Here is a 23,452-nt window from a genome sequence, read left to right on the forward strand (position 1 = left end):
TATGCCGATGATGGTGTCACGACGCCTCGTCCATCGCCTCCAGTCCAACGGCACACGTGTTAGCAGAGGTGCGACTTTTCCACTCAATTATTTAATTTTTCCGGTTTAGTCCAGTGATCTAATCCAATAGTCAAGTCATTCATTCGTTAATTGGATATCTCGGCTCTAATTTTGGCCCCCGACAGCAGAGCTTAACTGAACACCCCAGATAAATTAAGCACAAGTGTATGATGGCTTTTTTTGTGCAGTTCACGGTGATTTGGCTGAGGCCATCAACTTCACTCCATTTAAAGAAGCCGGATTTAATCGCGGGTGGCTGTCTAAATGCATTCCGGAGTCTCAGCAATGGTGGCTCAGTGGCTTGACGGAGAGATTAAGAGACCCCCCCCCCTTAGAGAAAGACCACTCAGTAATGGGGATTGAACGTGGGCTTTCAGCTGTGTTTGGCTCGGTGTTCCGACACAGCCATTCTGAGCCACCCATCCAAATCGTGTGTTGTGGTGTGTCTGAGAAGTTTGACGTTTTCCCCCTTTTTTAATTAGTTCTACCCGCTTCTCTGAGAATGAAAACAAACAAAAGTACATTTTTGTGTCGGTTTGCTGCCTTTCATTGACCTCACGTCGTCTTTCACACGTCAAATTGAAGGGGCTTATCTGGCCCACGGAGCACCGGGTCTCGGCGTCTCCCTCGGCATTGTTTTGAATTCGCAGGGGTTTTTTTTTGGGGGGGGGTGGGCTGGGGGGGGGGCTGGCCACCGTTACAGTGCGGTAATGAAATCTGCCTGCTGACAGGGTGCGTGGGAGACGGGATACTTGGGCGGTGGGCAAAGATGTATGCCGCGTTGAGTCAAAGCTAATTTAGACCACGCTTGGTCGAACGTTATGCCTCTGTGCAAATCAAGGCGAGACGGGGTGGAATGGTGAAACGCTGCGGTTAGAAACATGGGGAAAAAATGTTCTGCCAGTATCAGAAAGAAAGGTCCCATGTTGTAGCTGCTCACCAGCTGATCAGTGCCCTGATGCGTGCGTCGTCATTCTACTTCTCGTCTTTTGGCGTCCTCTGCTCTAAGACTGTTTGAGACGAGGCCCTAAAGACAATGCCATATATTGTCAGAGCATGTTTGTTTGCAAGTTCACAAGTACGGCGTGCGGTTAATGCAGATTTGGATTCCTTGCAGAATGTTTCTATTTTCCGTTTGAATATCCTAAACACCCGTTTCATTGCCAGAAAGGGTAACGCCTATTCTTATTTTGATTTCACGCCGCCGTAAAAAATTAGGGAACGTGTGTTGTTTGAAAATAACTCGTTCTATCGCAATTGCAAAGTATTCAAGAACAGATGTCGGGTCCATTTTAACGTGCACGCGTTTCCCTACACACAAAAACGTGACCGCGAATTTGATATATACCTTGACATATAAATCCACAGTACTTTACGTTACTACATACGGTGCATCGAATTTCTATAGCCGTAGGAAGTTGAACAAAACATGTTTTAGTAACGGTGCCCAATCACTGCATTGTTAAATATCGTTCGAAAAACATTGTAATCAGTAGCATACGTGCCATGCGATTGATTTATTTTACGTAAATCAAGCTTACAGGGATATTTCTTTCGAGGATGCTATGATATATAATGTATGCATGTAGGATATAAATACACGTACACTATTCTAACGTATATAAACTTTATGTGACAGTATTTCATTCGATATGGAGTATGTATTATGGAGTATCTTTAATTCCTTTCACCACAATCATTCAAGGCAGGTATCCCCAGCAAGCTTACGACTGCCCCCTTATGGAAAGTACTGCGCTCTGTAATAATCAATATAGAATTAAACTAACTAGCCTTTTGAGTAAATTGCAATGTTTTTTTTGTAAATTGCACTAGGAAAATACAGTAACACGCTGGAACATTAATATCGATTAACATTAACGATGCCCACAAAAGCCAGCCAGCAAGGGGTGGAACGTGACCGACAGAACGTCAATCAGAGAGATGGAGCAGTATAGATCGGCTCGTGTGTGCATCACGTGCGAGGCGAGTTTAACACGTAGACTTGGCGACCAATATTATCCATAATAAAGGGATTTTTTTGTAGGGGGGGAGCGGGCGGGATAGATCGCGTAAATAAAACAGGAAGACTTCTTCACAATTCTGGCAAATCGCCTGATGGGGCTGGTTGTAATCACCAGCGAAACGTCGCTGCACTCAAATCGTAAATGTTGTGGGTTTACTCTCCATCACACCGATGTGCTGTACTAGTAACGACTTGGCATGTTCCGTTTACGTGACAAACCTTACTAATTGGCTGTGTCGGGTGGTGGTGCATTAACGACACATTTATATTTACGAGCTCTACCCAAACAAAAACCTGTAAGGTGCCAGGTGGATCTTGTGCGCGTGCCAGGCACGGTGCAGAACCGCGGCTTAAGGCTCCTTCACCAGCAGTGGATTGATCATGGCTGATGAGGATTTTCATCACCAGCGTCTAATATGTGAAAAGTAACCAATGCTGTCATGGCATTTTGCCACGTGGTTAGAATTGCTGTACATGTTTTTGTTACAATCAGATTGTAACAAAAACATTTACAGCAATTACCCTGTCACAGCCAAACTGCCAAACTGTGACAGGGTAATAATTTGCATTTAGATTCTGATTTACTAGATAAAATGGATCATCAGGATCAGAATATTTATTTGTACTGGAGGAATCCGATGAGCTATAAAGCTCTTTTCCACAGATGTCCAGTAGGGGCGGGTAAGAACGTCACAACAAACAGTACAAAAACATGATTGTATTCTTTGGGTCTATGTATCTATATATTTTTTAAGGTGTTTATATTTGCGAGCCCAGATTTATACCATTCTGTGTGCTTCGTGCGCCTTAATGTCATAATCATTACCATCGGAAACGCCGTTATGAGCCTCGCACTTTCTAACCTCGATTGCTATCGAGTATCACTACGTCTGTAGCCTTGCTGTGCTTATCTGTCCACTGAAAGACGTTTACCAAAACTCGCGATCTCACCTTTCCATGGCACAAATTTGCTATACTTTATATGAATACGGAAGGATGTAATTCCAAATGTTTACGTTTCTTAGGCGACCGACATTCTTAATTTCATTATCAAATGGTCCTGCAATAATAACACCATAATATATGATTAAAAGGAACACATGCGCGCGCACACACACACATAATATGTAACACATCACAAACCATTCTTATTTATAGAGTACGTACTCTCTGGTTTTTTCGGTAAAGTCACGTAGATAGAAGAAAAAATAATAAAATAAAATAAAACACGATGTCTCGGTCGCAACACAAGCGTCCATCGTGTTTTCTTTTATTTCATGTTTTTTTCTATCTACGTGACTTTACTGAAACACCCAAAGAATATGAATTCCTGCAGTCACAAAAGCTTTAAGTCAAGATTTCACATAATTGTAGTACAAAGAACAAGAAAGGTAAAAAAAATCACCCAAACACACACAACTGACATTGCTGCATCAAGAATAATGTTTATATCGTGAACTGACGATTGAATTCACGTGCACCGCCTCCATATGTAGCATTCTGGCTTAAATGTCAATTTTTTTGGGGGGGGGTAAAGAAATACAACGCAAAAGCAAACGTGTGACCGCTAAGGAAAATGCAAAACAAGGGACGGCAACATTCTGTCTACAATATTTACACAAATAACAAAAAAAAGCCTTTCCTTACTCAAACAAGTGTGGGGTTGTGGAAATCTCCATTTGGTGGCCTTAAGCCAGTTGTGTAAATACTACGATCCCATGGCAGGGGCCATTATGTCCAGAAGACAGCACCTTTTTAATTGAGTTCATACGTACAGAAACGCAACAAAATCCGTCTATTTCTCAATTAACTTCTGGATGAAGACCCCCCTCCCCCAATCTGTCAGTTATGGGGGATTGTGTTGGTCCATACTTCACCATGCTGGCCAGTGCGGATTGGTGAAGGGAGGCTGAGAATCATTCCTCGGAAATCAAAATCAGGTTTGCAACTTCGTAGCAAAGTGCGCTCACCACTATGCCACAGCTCCCCAATGAGTACTGCCGTATAAATATCACGGTAAATATGAATGTCGTGACACAAGGGTTTAGATTGAAAAGTGACCAACCCAATGACGAACGACGCGAGCATAATGGCAGGGGATCTGGTGCGGGGTGGATAACATTACAGCAGGCGAGGCTGGCGCATTGTCAGAAGGTCAAGGTGCACGGACGTCCACAAAGATGCTGGAGTTTTCGTTGCGGTGTGATCCGTTTTTGGAGACATGGAATTTACTGGTCACAATTCTGTGCCAAATGAGCCGCATCAGAGGTGTGCTCTTCATGCCAGCGTCTGAAACGTCACGTTGCACGGCAGGTATTAGCTAGGATTACATCGTCAATATTATACCAGGCGAGGTAGTTAACATCTCGCCACCGCGGTGAGATGTGGACTACCTCTCCCAGCACAACCGACCCACCAGTCTTTCCTGCAAGTTACTCCATTTCGGCGTTGCTCCACTATACCCAAGACTTATGAATTATTAATGTGAGGCATTGTAACGAATCACCGTCCAGCGATTTGATGAATTGTCGGAATTTTGCTTTCCAATTATATAAATAAACAATATTTTTCTCATTTTCATGCCTGTGTTAATATTTTATCTGGCTCATTTATAGTTTTTACGATAGTTAGTCCAAACGTAATATGCTTATAATTTGCATACATTATAAATAATTCATTCGTACAATCACAATTTAATTTATTGTAATTTGAATATATAATAACTCCATTATTCCTCTGTGCAGGTTTCAGTGCATTTTTCGAGAGCTTAATTTATAAACTAATGTGTCAATGTATGCCTAATCATTGCATGCCTAACATTTGTGCTCCGTGTATCCATCAAGCATCATGTAGGCGGAGCGGCGGTGCAGTGATTTTCCCACGAGCTCTGAACCCTGCGCCCTGAGTTCGATTCCCAGCCACGACTACCGTCAGTGGCAAGTGACATCTGAACTGGTCCTGGGTGCCCCCCATTCATCCGCCCGTGCTGTCCAGAGTGATGGAAGTTATTGCCAAACAACTCCCACGACCGACAACCGCACGGACAGCTGTCCTCATCCGGAAGTGGATTAAACACATTCCTGCGGAGGGAGCTGGTAGGAACGTTGGGTTGCTCGGTCAATGGCCAGGGTCAACGGCAGCGTGGTGTATTCCGCAAATATGCCCGACTGTGAGGGCGGGCACAAGCCGGCGTGAGTAGGTTAAACGTTGAGTTTTATAAGGGCACCATGGGGTGACCAGCCCCTCCCCACCCAGCTCCACCCCCCACCCAGCCCCATCCTCCCCACCCAGCCCCTCCCCACCCAGCCCCTCCCTGCAAGACGGACGGACACAATAATCCCCTGTGGACTGGTGTAACCAGGAGGTTCCTAGCAGTACAAAGGCACGTCGAGTATTGTAAATGTATTGAGCGTAACGTATTTAATATATTCACTCCCGATTAAATCGCATTAAGCTCACGCTACTATAATTGTGAATCATTCAAAGCGTGCTCACCATTGCAGACAGGTCTACAGTTGCCGCAAGTGGCTAACGTACATCCACGCGTGCATTCTTTAGCAGTCCTGCCACAAACTGCAAATAATAAAAGGTTGTGAATAAAACGACATGTTCATTCTTGTACGGGACTTCATGGTTAAGTAACACGTGCCGCATGTAGCTTGTGTTACAATAGAGAGCATCACTCTGTCAATTTTCTTGGGCTGCCGCAATATGAAAATGCTACGACAAGGGAGTCGTTGATCTTCCGTCACATGATACGATGCATTCAAAATAGCAATGAAGTTCACATGAACAGTTAAAAGTTCTAAACCTGAGTAGCCGTTCCTCTTTATTTATGTATATTGTTCATCAATATTGTTTATGTATTTAATTGATGTAAATTTTTAATGTATATTATTCATATATATTTTTGCTCATGCATATAATTTGTGTATTATTTATGTATATTATTTATACACAGTTCACGTATATAATTTACGTATATTGTTGTGAATTATTTATGTATATTGTTCATGTATATTATTAATGTATATTATTTATCCGTAAAACTTTTCCGGATAAACATATGGCGCATTGTAAGATTTATAGAGCGTGTAAACATTTATAAAGTCGTATGGCGGCCTTATGTTGCGGAAACTGCAGCTGAATAACTTTTTAAGACATTTACATTCGTAGAGCATAAAATTATGAAGTAAACGACGTGAAATACAAAGTTAAGGGAAAACGCTCAAATTGTGAAATTGTGCGTAGTATCGTAAAAAAAATTATTGTGGAAATGTGGCAATGTAGGGTACTTACCCTTCAGCTCAGGCGATATGAAGTAAGGCAAACACTCGCACACGATGATGGGTCTCTCTACAGCCGGCTGTCCAGAGTCACACAAAAATCCACTTAAGCCTATTTTGCAATCTGCAAAAGAGGACACGGAATCTGTTTACCTGCTCACCATCTCGCATGCGTTTGTATTGTTTGTTGTTGCAACATTCTTACCGTCCATTGTGTTGCAGTTTCCTTACCGTTCCCACGTGTGCTTGGACTTTTTAACAATTTTTTTTACATTTGGAGATGGTGAATTTAATTGTCAGTTCACCCTATAAACATTATTCTTGATGCAGCAATATCATTTGTATGTTGTTGGGTGATTTTGTTTTACCTTTCTTGTACTTGCACTACAATCATGTTTTTGTATTGTTTGTTTTTGTAACGTCCTTACCCGCCCCGACTGGAAATCTGTGAAAATGAGCTTTATAGCTTATCTGATTCCTCGAGTATAAATACTTATTCTGATTAATGGTGGCCAAGTAAAACTGTCACCACCCAAAAGTGAACCTCCACCGACGCTGCATAAATACTGCCCAATGGTGCTTTGAGCACGGGGACGTCTTGACGAGGCGCTTTGACATTTGGCACATTCTGGGACGACGTGATAAATAGTAGATGCACAAAAATTATCTAAAATTACCACGTGACTTCTCAGGACTTATTTGGGGAAATTGGGAGGGGGGAAGTAGAGTCCTGTCCCGTGATTGGTGCCGTTTGCATTCCCAACGTTCACAATGTGCCAGTCAAAGGGGGCATTTAATTGTTATCTGCCCGCAACCGATGTTTGAAAAAGGTAGCTATACACTTGTAGACAAACCTTGGATGCTGTGTTTCAGACAGTCCATGATTTCAGGTTATCATTCAAAGGAGCAATTTTTTTGCAGAAACTCACTGAACTGAATTGCCTCTAATGAAGGGACGAGCCATTACTAAGTCAGTCTCTTCATAGTTCATCTAAGTCCAATGCCTTGACAGTCCGTGTCGTACATTTGACATCCCAATGAAGGGAGCCAGTGCTCCACAGGATGACAACTGTGAGCTTTCCAACAAAGCGGCACCCGTTTTATTAACTCTGTTGGAGGGACAGTGGACCCGAGTCAAATCCTGACTGGATTCGAACTTGCGACCCTTCCATTCACGATCCTCCCAATGGCGCATGGGAGGCAACTCCGACGCACTACTCACGCGCTTTGACGTACAGCGTCGATTTAGAGTTGGCTCCAATGACGCTGCTCGTGTCTGTCAAGCAGTATTTTCTGGGCAGTGCCACGACGCCAGTGCAATGTGCAAGTCGGAGGCAAGTTTCCATGGCGTTTAACAAGGAATCGGCAGCAGAGCATTTGGCCGCCTCGTTTGCACTTAATCCTTTCAATTTCTTCATCTCAAACAGCGACGTTGCTTTGGTGATCAAGAATGGACACGCATCACATTCGTTAAATAGGTGGCACATGGTACAAGTGGTCAATATACATGTGGAGGTGCATTTCCCATAAATATGCTAAATTCCTCTTGATATGCAAATTATTTTGTCAAGGCGCTCTTCCCCCCTCCATCCCAGATTAAATAGTCGCTCCAAGCCTGGGGTGTGTCATTCAGACTCTTCTCGACAGACCTGTTCTCCACCTGAGGACGGCTGCTTGCGTTGTGGCCGAAACGTCGTGAGAATTATTTTATTATGTTTTATTTTTATTATTTCCATTCTACCTGACTTTACCGAAAGAACCAAGAATATGTGGAGGTGCGTTTGAGTTGTGCTTTCAAGTCAATAAGATGTTTTTAAAGGACGATCGTTCACCATTATTGATACTAGACTATGAGAATATTTTACGTTGACATTGAGTCTGTGCATTGCTTCACTAATTTTATATTTAGAGTAACTGATTATTGTTGGGAGAAGCAGCAGTAGTAGTTTGTTATTCTCGTGTTTTTAAGTATTATTTTTGCCAGTGCCAGTTTTGAGCCAAACATATTTTACATGTTTAGTTTGTAAAAAAAATAGTAACCTCTTTCATTTCTGATAAATGTGACTACCTCTGTTCCTGAGTTCAAACAATGCAACGTATTCATCTTACAGTATTCATTCTTTTTTATATAAATAGCACACAATTGTACAATTTAGCCAACACCAATCCACTCCAACCAAACTTGCAACACGATTGATTTAACAATCAAAGTGTGATATATCCACTGAGCTACATTTCATGAAGATGGATTTGCAGCCTCTGCAGGTGCAAGATGTGTTATCACCGAGGAGGGATGCATGCAAATGTGTTCAGGTTTTATTGTACAGCAGCCATCTATCGCACTAAGATCCACTCTCTGATGTCGCTGCACATTGCTGTAATCCGGAAAGTTAAAAGATGGAGTTGGCGATCATAATGTTTGGTGCACATACATGGAGGCCTACAGGGAAGCAAGCTGTTGAACTATTCGAACAGATTCGTGAGTCTTATCCACCCACGGGTGTGGGTTTCCTCTGGGTAGTCCCGGTTTCTCAAATAATCAAAATGCTCATTAATGAAGTGACAACATCCCCAGCAGGTCCCTATTGAAAATTAGCCTTGAGATTCAATTGAGACTTTCCTGTGTAATTGTTTTAAATTAATTTAATAACACTCGATAATACTTTAAAGTACTTTTGTGAACAAACTGGATTTGAATTTGCATGTCTTGTTAGACAAACACACACATAAGCAGTTTCATTATCTCTGCAGCCAACGTACATCGAGTGGTTTTACAAATGTAACCCTTGCTCTTTGCACACTCGTCGTCCTTCCAGAAGTCGCTTCTCGAGGAAAGGTAAACACAGTCAAGCAGTCCTCCCTTTGATCCGCCATCATTCAAGACGCTGGGGAAAACAGGGCAATGGACAACACAAAACAGTAGGAACGCCCACACTATTTTTGTTTTACTTCATCAGGTAAGGCCCGCTGAGCTATATATATAGATATTTTTTAAAGAAACGACCTGGCCACAAATTATAGGTCAACAGAAGTGACTTATCAGGTGGGCAGTTATAGGAGGCAAATATTCTAGACGCGTGTTGATTCTAGATGCGGAGGGAAAAACCGGAGGACCCGCAGAAAAATCCACGCGATCACGGGGAGAACATGCAAACTCAAAATATACAGCAGGCGTCACAGGGGCGAGATTGAAACCACAACCTCCTGTATAGCAGGCGAGGTAGTTAACATCTCGGACACCGCAGCGCCCCAACATCTTCTATATGTCTCAAAATGTTCTCTAAAGGCCTTATAAGTGCACAATTGCTCTTAAATTAAGGTTAAAGTCCTCATAGTTCCGGAAAGAGGTCCACTGTTCGTTGTATGGTGGCACATGTCTGTAGTACAGCACTTTGGCGGAGACAGTTGGTGCATCACTCAAATTCCCAAAATCTGCGAGACTGCTTGGGGGCCAGGAGATGGCAGTAGAGCAAATTGATGAAAATAGCCTGTGCAGAGCTTCCAGCCTTATCCATCGTATGCATGGGTTTTCTCCAAATACTATGGCTTTCTCCAACACACAAAACACTATTTAATAGAATTGACAAAACATCCATTGCCGAAACATAAACCTTAGTGAGGCTTTCCAGGGTAAATACTTTCCACTGAAGCCCTTACACACGTGCAAAGCTTACTATCACTGCATGTTCAACCATCTTTCAATCTCAAAATTTCTTTAGAAATACAATTGATGGAATATTAATTTAAATGATGTTTCTTGCGTAGAGTTACAATTACCTACGCACTGCGGGTTTCAGGGCGGCTCCATCGTGCCACACAAACACTGACTCTTTCTTTGTGTCCGTGAGGCCGATCCAGTACTCTCCATTGGCAACGAGGTCCAACCACAGCTTGGGACATCAGACAAGGCAGCAGAGAGAAGGTGGGTTGTCCACAGCAAGCAATTGTCCTTGTACATTAATGTCACATTAATGTAACACTCGTGTTACATTCGTGTTACATTAATACAACACGAATAATAATTTTGTATGCTGCATATGAGGCACGTATTGGAATGTCTAGGTAAATGAGAGTATTTGGCTGCTATACATTTCCAAGTGATGAGCCACTTCGTTGAGCTATCGTTTGTGGCCAGGTCGCGTCTGAAAAAGAGCTATACAGCTCAGTGGGCCTTACCTGGTAAAATAAATATAGTTTAGTTTGAATAGGTTAAATATTCTGTACGTCTATCCGTCGAAGGACACTTAACATATTTTTGTTTGTTAAACTATGACACCCCTAAATCATCAGCAGCCATGATCTACCCACTGCTGGATGAAGCCCTCCCCCAGCCGTTGGCATCTCTCACAATCCTTCAATGCAACAATCCATCTGTTTGCAAACCGCAAATACAAGATTGATAACCGAAATTTTCACGGTATTCATATTTTGTTGAATTAGGCCCATGCATTGATCTATACAAATGTGTGTCGTTCAGACCCTCAATCTTCCGACAGAGCTATGTGATTACGAGTATATACAAGCTTTTAACGTTCAAATTATTGCTGTTTCAGCTCACCAGTAAGTTGAAGGACACCACCCCTCACAACTAAATGCAGAAATTTTATACGTTTCTGCATTTCGTGGAAACTTCATCAAACATCATCAGGACAGGACTTCAGAATAACAATCCAGGAAGTCAGACGTGCAGTGTTACCTTACCCGACTCATTAAATAGGTGTCACGACCTCACAGGGACAACCAATCAGATTTAAACTAGCTATTAAAGAATTCAAGCTAATGTATAAATATAATCGATAACCTGAGCCAATTAAGCCACAAACTTGGAGTAACCTTAAACCCCTAGTTGGTACACTTAGCTCTGATAGCTCTGCTATGTGTACATTAGCATACGATGTAGACATTTCACATTCCCGTGGTAGATGCCAGTCAAAAGGACAAGCACTCTTGACTTCCCTTCAAGTGATACCCGTTTTATTTCTGATCACCAACCATGATTTCAATCTGCACACTTGATTTCGAGTCAAGCCTTGCCATGGCACTGACCGTTCAAATCCGGGGTGTTGTCCAATTACTCATCGCGTTTGTTTTTAAAAGTGGCCGTGAAACCAAAGTAACTGGCAAAGAGGAACACAAAAGTACGACACTCAAAACCACATGGTCTATCTTACGTTTATATCTTATACCGCACTTAATACTCTCACACCAGGGGGTCGGCAACCAAAGTAACAAGCAAAGCCATTTGTTTCGAATTTGGTATAAAAAAAACTCCATATTTCAAGAGCCGCAATGCAGTTCCTTAAAGAGCTGCGCGTGCGGCTCTGGAACCGACCCGTCTTAGACAAGTTCAAGTTAATTTATTAGGTATAGCCCTGTGAGCCATTCGGCTCTTGAATCGGGTGCAACCGCAACAAACAAAAAACAAAAACATGAACAAAAAACATCTTAAAGTGAATTTGTGACTAAGTGCAAACAGAAAATCCAAGAAAAGACAGCAAAATATTGCAGAAAAAAATCACCGTACACCAACGCTGTGTGCAATAATCCCAGTGGGATGCAAGTCAAACAACCAACAACAACCACAAGACAACTTAGATTAAGGCCATCAGTCTAACTCTGTACTACAACAAACAAACATGGCTAAACCAATACACTTTTCGAAATAACCAAAATAAAGCCATGAAAGCAATGAAACGAACCCTCGAAACACAGGTCAGCTGACCTTCTCGTCAACGCTGTGTACGGTCAGCAGAGACGCGTTTCGGAATGCCTGGCAAGCTTTGTGCGCTTCGCTCCATGACATGGGGTGGGAATGCTGCAGGAGGTACCAAGTTTCATTCCAGAACTTCCATCCTGCCATCCCGGGGTTTCTGCTCGTGTCTGGATCGTGTTAAATGACAGCAAGGCACACACACACATGACAAAGATGGTCACTGCATCGCGCGCTTTCAGATGCACGTCTGTGGCCATCTGGAACGCTCTTCCGATATTAGTAAAAAGTCCTGACATGAGGGAAATATTCGCTGGATATAGCACCATTATTAGGATTAAAGAAATCCAGTAGTTTGCAAATATGCATGTTTCCAAGAAGCTGAATTACCTTCAATCTCTTTAAAGATTTCTGCTTCTGCACAATTTATTAACTTAGCTTCTTTCGAAGGACCTTTGTAACCGACACAATTTCCACCGTCCACAGTTATAAGCTTTCCCTTGGGACTCAGAACAAAGGATCCATAGCTCATTGGCAAACAGTCTTCGTCGAGTTGCAATCCCGTAAAGGCTGCTTCCAGCTGAGATAGAAAAAATAAAACTCGTGTTAGAGACCCAAGAGAACACGTTACATCATCAATATGCACGTAAATCTGCCATTTTACTTTTGGTTTAATAATAAACACATAGTCCCTTATCAAATACAATGAAATTACCCCTGCAAAAAAAACATGATTATATGCATAACAATATTTATAACTGTAGGAATATGTACGAGAAATATAGTCTGTATACAAAACCGCACGCTGTAGGTATCTAACTTATTACCTATGTAGAGGTTTTTTGAGAGACGTACCTCATTATTAATTGATTGCAATTTCAAACAACACAGCCCAACGGCTTTGTCGTTCAACATATATGCACCTATAAGCCCCGATAGGCCGGCTCTGTCAAGCTGAGCAAAGCCCTCCTGCTCGTGCCACTGGCTGATCGCCAGCGCTCATTGGTAGAGCGTAGGGCGATTCAAGCTGATTGGCTAAGGGAAATTGTAGAACGAGAGCCCGCCAAGATGAGGTAAATTCTACAACGTTATTGTGTATGGCGACGACAATAAGTTCGGAAGACACATGGCAATGTCGAGGTCTGCTAGCCATAAAGGAGAGCAGACTACAGTGGATTACGATATGGTCTACAGTTCGGGTTGCATAGTAACAGTCGCACTGTGGCTTGTCTTTAGTTTTCCATTCATGAGGGAGATGTGCGCATCGGCCAGTTGATGTTCTCATGCGGTTGACGGTTACACCGATGTCTTCGAGGAAAGTCAAAGGCAGGAGCTGCGTGCAATGTCTGGGTCTCGAATGAGGCGTTAATTCTGGACGTCAGCGTTGTCCCACTTTGTTCGCCAGCGTTCTTCCAGATCTGCGTGAGAGTCTCTGACGGTGACGGCAAGGACCCAGAAGGAGGATTGGGACTCGAGTTGGCAGCAAGGTGAATGAGGAAAGTATCGAGGAGCGCTAGTCAGGGGGCAATGAAGAGGATTGGCTTCAGGGTTGGGGGCAGGTAGAAAGTTCGAGGGGGCTCTAGAAGGTTGGGGGAAAAGATATAGGAGGGGAAGCCGAGTGGACGTCGGGGATTTGTGGACATTGCCCTACCAGTGTGCATCGTGAGTTACCTGGCTGATGTTGTGAAGTGACTCATGCAGCCAGCTATGGCTGCAGAGTTTGGTAGTACATGTTGTTTACGTCGTTTATTGTGAAAATTCGGTCACAGTTCCTATGACCACTGTTTCATTGCTTTTATGGCTTTATTTTGGTGATTTTCGATACGTTTTTTAGTTTGGCCATGTTTGTTTGTTGTAGTACAGAGTTAGACTGATGGCCTTAATCTAAGTTGGCTTGTGGTTGTTGTTGTTTTACTTGCATCCCACTGGGATTTTTGCACATTTCTGTGTACGGTGCTTTTTCTGCAATATTTTACTGTCTTTTCTTGGATTTTCTGTTTGCACTCAGTCACATATTCACTTTAATGTTTTTTGTTTGTTGCGGTTGTACCCGAATCAAGAGCCGAATGGCTCACAGGGCTATACCTAATAAATTAACTTGAAATAAGCCCTTACCCTTAATTGATCACCGTATTGAGGGCAGACACCGTAGTTCCTACAGGCATCTTCTGTAGGAGCCTGCCACCTGTAGGCCTGAGGCAGCCGGCAGGAACACAGAAAGTAAGTTACTCAGCCATCTGTATAAAGATCCACTCATACATGTGGAATTAATAAAATATCCAAAATTACAACTATCCTAAACAACTGTCTTGAGACATCGTAAGTCTTTCCTGAGTGAACAAAAATATTGATATAAGTGAGTGTTGTTCTGTATTGACTACCATTAGGCACTTGTTTTTTTGTATATTCCGCATTCTAAAAGAATTTGTGAATTCCCACTCTGTGGCGTTTACGTCACACCGTGATTTTTTCCAAAGTAAAACATTATCATTCGCACACAAGTATAAGTTTTTGCTGGTTGATAGAACAGTAATGTATTCATAGGAATCTGAAAAAAAAAATCAGACAATTGTAACGTGAATAATTCATTCATTATCTATGTAACGCACACATTCTACCAGTTTGCATTTTTCTGCAAACTAAAATTATATTCACACGTTTCTTTCACAATTCATGAGGGTAGGCCACTAGGTAGATGAAAATGATGTTCAAAATTCCACGTTTGAATCATGACCAGTAAATGGGTTATAAAAAATGAATGTGAAATTTTACAAATGGGCCAAGGTCTTTGTTACAAAAGGGTTAATGCATGTCAGGTTTTCATCTTGCTAAAAAAATTAAATATATTTAAAACATGTATACCCCCTTCACATTCATTCATGTTCTGAAATACAGTATGTGTATATTGAACTTCTTTCTTTCGCAGTGTACGTAGCCAACTATGCTAACATTACATTTATATGGAAATGTACATGTTACAAATACTGATGCTAGAGTTATTCCAAAGCAGTCTTAACTATCTTTACAAGGGCCCTCGGTTTCCTTGAACTTGACAATTTATCTTTGTCGTTTGCAATATCCTACACAGCCTTACCGTGAATCAATTACTGAACTTGAATCAACTATTAAACATCTCCCACTCCTGCTTCCTCCATTACAAAGATGCTGCCTTTCCCTTCCGGCCTTTCATCACTTCTCATACCCTGGGGGCTGCGACTTCCCAACTATCTCTCCTATTGTCCGAGCTCCTGCTGTTTGTGTCTGTGCATCTAACGCCGTCCCTATTGTGTAACAACACGTGCCAAAGCCCTTCGTGTGAATTGATTTTGCCTTGGCGCTGATGACTTGATTTATAATAAAGCGTATGGGCCAAGTGTTGAACTTTCCATACTTAAATCACCATTGGGTGGTCATTTCCATTGGTAGGCTTGAGCCTATGGCAGGTCAAAGGACTACTTCCCACAGTACAATTTATTTTGTTAAGCCAGGCGGGCTCAATTAGAATCTTCGACCTTCGAAATACTGCGCATGAGACACCCACTGCCGAAAAATGTTCGGTCTTCCAAATGACCAATCGGACTTGGATGGCACTGCACATTAAGTATTCCTGATTTTGTAATCGTATATTTTTAAATCAATTCACGTCTAACCTCCCTGAAAATGAGGAATAATCCGTGTATGCACTTTTATATTGACACATGCTATAGTGCAATCATTGTAAATGCTGTAGCATATATATTTTTTTAAGGTGTTTATATTTGCGAGCCCAGATTTATACCATTCTGTGTGCTTCGTGCGCCTTAATGTCATAATCATTACCATCGGAAACGCCGTTATGAGCCTCGCACTTTCTTACCTCGATTGCTATCGAGTATCACTACGTCTGTAGTCTTGCTGTGCTTATCTGTCCACTGAAAGACGTTTCCCAACACTCGCGATCTCACCTTTCCATGGCACAAATTTGCTATGTATGAATATGGAAGGATGTAATTCCAAATGTTTACGTTTCTGAGGAGACCTACATTCTTAATTTCATTATCAAATGGTCCTGCAATAATAACACCATAATATACGATTAAAAGGAACACATGCGCGCACACACACACATCATGCATTATATGTAAAACATCACAAACCATTCTTATTTATAGAATACATACTCTGGTTCTTTCGGTAAAGTCACGTAGATAGAAAAAATCAAATGAAAGAAAACACGATGTTTCGGTCGCAACACAAGCGTCCGTCGTGTTTTCTTTTCTTTTATTATTTTTTTCTACCTACGACTTTACCGAAAGAACCAGAGTGTAGATTCCTGTAGTCACGAACACTTCAAATCAAGATTATAGAATACATGTTAGCACATTTGCCACTTCAGGCAGTCGTTTGAAGGGGTTTCGGTAGTATGTTTCCTGTCTCTGATCAGCAATATAGTACCATGCTGCTGGTTAAATGGACAATAAAGAGACTCGGATATAATCTGCCAGAGTAGGTCACTGTATGAAAATGCCGTGACCAACGTTTAAGAAAAGACTGTCCTGAGAGAGAGAAAAAAAACAAGGAATCGCGAAATGCTTACTTAACGATACAAAGTGTCTGCACTGATAGATGAGAGATTCGCCTTGGGTCACAGGATAACAAATAAACGGCGGTATTACGTGCAATGAATAATGTATGGTTATAAAGTTGATTCGCTACTGATTTATGCATCCGTTTCTTTAGCACATTCAACTATTCGTTTACCCAGGGACACCCGTGTAAACAGGGTCTATTGACCCACTTTCAGGACAGTCCTGCTCAGGATGTTTGGCCAAATCAATCGTGATTATTTGTGTCTTTAAAGGGGAAAAACCCTATTAGTAGATGTTGGTACTGGCAAAGGAGGTCCCATGATGTAGCTGCTCGCCCCGAGCTCTCACTACTCTGGTAGTGCGTTGTCTTTGAACTGTGCGCCTTTTGGCGTCATCTGGTCGAACACCATATGAGACTAGGCTCTAAAGAAAGCTGTCTCTGGTGTGGACCAATCAGTTTCAAAGACAATGCATAAATTATCAGATTATTGTTTTTTGTTTGCATTTGACTGCAAGCATTGTGGTTAATGTAAGCATGATTCCTTGCAAAAGGTGTCAGTTTTGTTGCCAGAAAAAAGGGGAAAACCCCAATTAGAGTATTTGTGTCTGTTGAGGGAAAACGGAACATCTGGGATGGAATTAACAAAAACATTATTTTCAGCCATTTGTCACTGAACTTTTGGTTGAAGGTCTCCCCATGCCACGTCAGCCATGGAGGTTGCTTGGCCATTCTTAAATGATGAGTAGAGGTTGTAGGAAGGCTCATGAACGGTTCATAAATCACTCATTAATGATATCAGCCAATGTGAATCGAACTCAGACGATCAGGTATACAAAATCAGGTCGTCAGGGTTAAAAGCAGACTGCAACAATCACTGTGCCACTGCTCCCCTATTGCCTGGATATAAGTCCATAAATATTGATATAACACTCAACTCCAGAACATATTGCACGTGACGTTTTTAATTTCCGTGGTTGTGGCACAGATCTGTAAGGCAGTCCTCTGGAGGCAAGAATTGGCCGATCACATACGATTTGTGAAACTAAAAAAAAAACTATCAACATTCAATCTCACCCAAAAATTATTATTGGAAGCACCAGGCTACTCAACTACAGGCCTCACCGTTAAAGTTATCTGGCAGCTGCCAAATAATAACAGTTCCCTCCGGCGGGATGGTGACTGGGCCATGGACATTGGTGCTTACAGAGTCCACGAACCATCCATTGATGTATATTTCACACAAACTCGTTGTGCTACTCACAGTCAGCATCACCGAATGCCAGGTGGTTAATGGTAAATCGAGCCAGTTGTTGGAGTAGAACACTTTCCTGAGTGAAACACACACACATACGGGTTAATATTGTTGCATAGGCCGGGTTGTGCTATGATTAAGGTTTTACTCAGTTGGAAGGTAGCCAGTTCAAATCCTGCTTTAGCTCGATACAATGATTACCACGTTGCGGAGTGCCAGCAGCAACTGTACTCAGCAGTAAATTGCCCCTGCCGTGGAAATGTAGAATTTCCACCATGGGTGCAGGGTTATCAATGAAGATAAATATTTCCCTATTGCTTGTTTGAGCAGAGAGACACTTTGAGCAGACTATACACGTTAAGACTATTTTTCACGAGGGTCCTGCATTAGGTCAGTATCCGTTAGCAAGTGTTTTGGATGTGGAAGGAAACCAAATTACCCGGAGAAACCTTCGCACATACAAGGTGGTGACACTCAGCACTATCATTTCCTTGCCATAACTCAGAGGAGATGGCAGCATTTAGGTACACTTGTTTAAAAAAAAACAATGATGAACTAATAACCAATCTTTTTTATTTGAAATGTTTAACTTTTTCTTGTTGGCATAATACTGCTAAACCAAATGACAACTAATGGATAACAAGGTTATAACATACCCCATAACACTGAACTCAATTCCCCGTGCGAGGAGTACAACGGACAGTAGTAGTTTATCTCCTTGTATTGTGTAGTAGCATAGAATGCACATGGCGGATGTCTTCTCAGAATAATTAATCCAAAAATTAATTGAGAAATCCTTAAGGCTTTCTGGAATGGCTTTCTCATATTTCAGGAGACTTTTCTTAGGTGGTAGGGTGGTGAGCAATATATCAAAGCCATAATTAAAACCTAATGATGAAAAAAAGAGACAGAAAACAATGATTTCTACACGACACTCTTTACAACAAAATGTAAATAAACCATCATGAGTACTGAAAAATGTATAAGGCTATGATTCAGGTTCAGCATGAACTGACAATTTCAACACTGCCCTTAATAACATTGTCTTCAGAAAAAATACCAAAAATACTTGGTAAACAGTTTCGTGCAATGTACTATTCAACAGTCATGCCAATGATTTACCAAGCAAATAATCCTCACGGAGTCTCAACACTTCTCTGGAAGATGCGACATTGGAATGCTTGGCCAATATCATGAATGAGGATTTGGCATGTGGGAGGAAACTGGGCTAGACAGAAAACCCATGGATATGAGGATGACTCAGTGTTGCCATATCACAGTCCCACACCTGAAACACCTGTCAAGCTCTGGTGATTATTATAAAAGTAGTACGACCTTTTAAATTGCCTTCATTGAATGGACGTCAGTTGAAGACCGTTAAAATCATTGTTTGCAATAATGATCATGTTTTAAGCAGCCAGACTCTGTTAATTGTTGGAGTGTACCCTGGGTCAGGAAACATGATTAAATAAAAACGGAGCTCAGTCGTTTATCTCCAGAATTAAAACCACGAAACACACCAAGAGCCATCAACTGTACAGTATAATGGTTGGACCCATTCATATATTGAGTAGAAATGTTGTTGAATATGGGCTCATTAAGCAAATAAACCTCTACTCAGAGACAAAAACGATCATTTTAGATTCATTGTCTGCAGCCACAGACACGCATAAAGATATGTTGGAACAAGAATATAAAGAATAAAAAGTCACAGACAAATGTACTCACGAGTTTCTATGGTAAATGTGAAACCAGTTATGTCCAAGGCATTGATATCTTCTAATATTACATCACCGTTAACAATGCTAAAGAGCAAAGACACATCATCGCAATGTAGATAGATGTCGTTTTCAAATATATACCAGGTAATGATGTATGTCTCTTTAGTTGACACTGCCACCTTAATAGGTAAATTTGTCATTCTAAATGCATTGTACATTTCATAGCGTCCCTCCATATTTGGTGGATTCAACCAAAGCGTAACTTTTAAAAAGTTAACTGCTAGTCTATAGTTTACAAACGCCATGCTGTGTTCAGTTGCCATGGATGAGATGTTCACTGAAACAATCGCAGGCACGACGAATGGCTTTTGGAAAGTTATAGTTGTGACGTATTCTTGAGCAAAACCTTGGGTAAGGGAGGATACAAATGAAGAATGTATGGAATGAGTTTTAAATGCTTTATGGGAAGCAAATTTTAAAACAGTACAACTTATTTTATCCGCAACCCTGTTATCCGCAACTCCTATTGTCGACAGGCGTTATATGGCCTGCACTCATTATTCAGGGCCCTACATTTCCTATTATCTGCAGATTTTCCTATCGTACTTTGTCCGCTGTTTTGCCGATGAGTGGAGTTCATCAGCAATTTAATCTTATTGTCTACGATTTTGCCCGCGGGTAAGTGGAGGGGAATTTGCGGGGCAACCCTTTGGCAATATAGCTTCTGTGACGTGTCCCCACGTCACTGCAGATTAAAGAAGTTCTTCTGTCAGTTTAACACGTAGGCTTTCGTGACAAATATCATCCATAATACAGTTTTTTTTGGGATAACGTAAAAGTGTCGTTAAACCTGCCACCACCCGACACAGCCAATAAGAAGAGGTTTGTCACATAAATAGAACATGCCAATTCGTTACTGATGTAGCGGCGTCGGTGGAGGCTGCTGCACGACGCATAAGCCGGCCTGTGTGAGGCACGATGCGGGCCGCTCTCACCAGCCGCATGCAGTGCCAGCCTCTGGCGGTTATGGGGCAAAAGCGCCAGGGACAGCTCAGGGGTTCATCAGGGGCCATGGCACTCCAGGTGAACCCAGAGGCCTGGTGACCAGAGGTAACGGCAAAGGAGCCCCAAGGAGGGGGCCGGGGGGACCACGGGACCAGCTCCCTCTCGAAGGCTCGAGAAGGGAGGCGTGGCCAGGGGCGGAGGAAGCCCCGGGACTGGCAATATAAGCCGGACCCCTGAACGTGTCCGGGGGCTGCTGCTGTGACAAGACTGAAGACCGAAGCCGTCACCTGGAGAAGACCTGCCCGACTACAGGACCCGGACCCGAGCCAGGGTCCGGTCCGAGATAGCCACTCCATGTGAGCGAGGGTTAGCTAGCCCGGAGGAGATACCTCCCTAGGGTAGCTGGTGAAGGTGCAGCTATACCCCTTTGTGGTTAGGGCGTATTGTAATAAACGTGTTGCTTCTAGAAAGTATCTGCCTCCCTTGTGTGAACCACTACACTAGTACAGCACACCAGTGTGTTGGAGAGCGAAGCCACATTGAGTACGACGTTTTGCCAGTAATTACAACTGGCATAAGGCGACAGCTTCATCAGGCGACAGCCAAATCTGGTTTTAACGACACATTCATATCTTTTGCTAAGTTGTCCCCACCTGAAGGACGCTTGTGTTGCGCCCGAAACGTCGTGATTTAATTTATTTAAATTTTTTACCTACGTGACTGTGATAATACTGGTCAACACACTTTTTCTGGCATAAGGTATTCCAACGGTTTTAAGGTAATTTTGGGGTGCTGATTCCAAATCTGGCATCAGTTTTTGCCTATCACATCAGGTTTTTGAGATATCAAATATTGCATTTTCAATAAAAACTGCAGAAGAAAAATATTAAATAAATGTGGATATCTACATAAAATGATATTATAAACACACTATCCTAAAAATACAGCACCATATTTTAACACTAAAGCAGTCACTGACTCGCAACAACTTGCAATCATAAGTGACAGTTAATTTTGGATAAAATCAATGAAAATGGGGTATGCCGATAGCATAAAAGTTAGATGTGATAGAGCAAATCTGAGACCAGATTTGGAATCAGCACCTTGAAATTAGTCTAAAACTGCTGCAAAAGTCCAGGCCAGAAAAAAAAAAATTGTTGACCAGTGTTATTGGATATTACGGCCCTGGTTCAGGCTGCAGGGAAACATGGTTGGCAGGTGAGGGCCGAGAAGCAACTTCAGACTCAGAATACTGTATGTACACTGGAGGAATCCGATGAGCTATAAGAATCTCTTTTTTGCATAATTGGTTGTACTCCACTGTTATGTTCTCAAGTCTACGCAACCTACACTAGTCAAATGTCTATGTTCAGCGTCTCCCTGATAATTCAAACATGGAGTCTCATAGCTTTTGGTGGCACTGAGCATGTGATGAAAATTCCACATGATGGGTTTTCTACAGGAAGACCACAGTTGACACACAAATTGGTGCTTATTCTAGCAACTCTGGATGGATGTGATGTGACCTGTATCAGTATTTTAACAGTTCTATATGATAAAATGTTCAGTGGCCAGCTACATAAACAAAGTTGAAAAACTGCCATAAATGACTCGGATTGAAATAGGTGCTAATGGAATTATTTGCTTTGTTTGATGAGACCTACTTCATGTGTTGTGTATATACGCATTACATTGTGTATACGTGTAACGTACCCGTGTTAACGATGCATACAATTGCGAGAATTGTAATTGCTCTGGCTTTGGCCAAATTTGACAGTGGACACATTGGGAGTGTTTTGAATTTGGAAATTAACTTCCAAAATAATTTCGGAGTGTCCTCGTAACTTAAAAGTTAGCTGAAAATAAAAAAATCGGATTAACTTTAACGAATTGATATAAAACACTTGAGAATTTCAAAACATTCTAACAGATCAAATTTAAAGCATAACACTACATTTGAATCCTATATTTGATTTAAAAATCCATAAATTACATGTATATACAGTACTGCATTACGATTTTAACACGAAAATATAATACTCAAACAATTAAGATTTCAAACATTAAATAACTATACAGGTATTTACAAAGACAATTCCTCATGAACACATCTTAAAATTGACTAAAATAATCTCAAAACCTTAAAATTCAAAATGTAAACGTTAATATTATAGCTGCCAAAATACGAACTGTAGCAAATAAACGGCAGAGCCGAGGTCCGTTTGATTCTCTGCACGTGGCCGGGGCCTTGTCACGTGGCCGAGCCCGTGCCACGTGACAATGGCACTACCAGCTGCAGGTCAACTGAATGTGGTGCTGATCGCCGCCATGTGAAGATAACAGCACGATTTGACAAGAGCATATCTCAGAAATCTGAATCTTTATTTATACTGGAGATGTCCAGTAGGGAGCGGGTCAAAACGTTACAGCAACAAACAATATAACGCGATAGGAGTGCAATTTATAGGAAAAGTAAACAAATCACCTTAAACAATCTTATTGGTTCTTTCGGTAAAGTCACGTAGAAGGGAAAAAATAAAATTAAACATAATAAAATACAATTCTCACGACGTTTCGGCCACAACGCAAGCAGCCGTCCTCAGGTGAAGAACAGGTCTGTCGGAAAGACAGCGTCTATTAAACAATATACAAGTAAACTCACCAATTGTTTTAATCTTATCAGGTAAGGCTCACTGAGCTATTAGCTTATTTTTCAGAAGCGACCTGGCCACAAATGATAGCTCAGCGAAGTGGCTCATCGTGTGGAAATGCATCGCAGCAAAAACATCAAAATAATCTCAACGCACGCTATAAAATGTGGAGGGG

General features: G+C 41.8%; 1 protein-coding gene across 6 annotated transcripts; it reads right to left on the reverse strand.

The window, feature by feature from the left end:
- Positions 1-3,515: 3,515 nt before the first annotated feature.
- On the reverse strand, positions 3,516-23,441 carry LOC144730019 (uncharacterized). Of its 6 annotated transcripts, none has more exons than XM_078610475.1 (16): positions 23,289-23,441; positions 22,340-22,482; positions 19,629-20,027; positions 18,557-18,788; positions 17,771-17,976; positions 15,936-16,127; positions 14,461-14,627; positions 14,195-14,272; positions 12,470-12,659; positions 12,092-12,249; positions 10,147-10,259; positions 9,130-9,254; positions 7,592-7,804; positions 6,383-6,493; positions 5,579-5,656; positions 3,516-4,372 (listed from the first exon to the last, which is right to left on the reverse strand). In XM_078610475.1, exons 2-16 carry the CDS (start codon positions 22,410-22,412, stop codon positions 4,239-4,241), a joined length of 2,469 nt encoding a protein of 822 aa, XP_078466601.1. In that variant the 5' UTR covers positions 22,413-22,482; positions 23,289-23,441; the 3' UTR covers positions 3,516-4,238. The 6 variants fall into 6 exon arrangements, with proteins under 6 accessions (XP_078466601.1, XP_078466600.1, XP_078466603.1 ...); XM_078610474.1 differs by having other exon boundaries at positions 23,112-23,441; XM_078610477.1 differs by lacking the exon at positions 18,557-18,788 and having other exon boundaries at positions 23,112-23,441.
- Positions 23,442-23,452: the final 11 nt, after the last annotated feature.

The sequence above is a fragment of the Lampetra planeri genome, chromosome 34 (genome assembly GCF_965212315.1).
Source record: "Lampetra planeri chromosome 34, kcLamPlan1.2.h2, whole genome shotgun sequence".
Taxonomy (NCBI): domain Eukaryota; kingdom Metazoa; phylum Chordata; class Hyperoartia; order Petromyzontiformes; family Petromyzontidae; genus Lampetra; species Lampetra planeri.

What these genes read in the sequence shown, in the direction of transcription:
- LOC144730019 (XM_078610475.1), bottom strand. Translation starts at nt 22,412, where the DNA reads ATGTGTCCACTGTCAAATTTGGCCAAAGCCAGAGCAATTACAATTCTC. An exon ending in CACATTTACCATAGAAACTC is followed by an intron (nt 18,789 to 19,628) that starts GTGAGTACATTT and finishes TTTCATCATTAG; the next exon opens with GTTTTAATTATGGCTTTGAT. An exon ending in GCTGCCAGATAACTTTAACG is followed by an intron (nt 16,128 to 17,770) that starts GTGAGGCCTGTA and finishes TTATTATTGCAG; the next exon opens with GACCATTTGATAATGAAATT.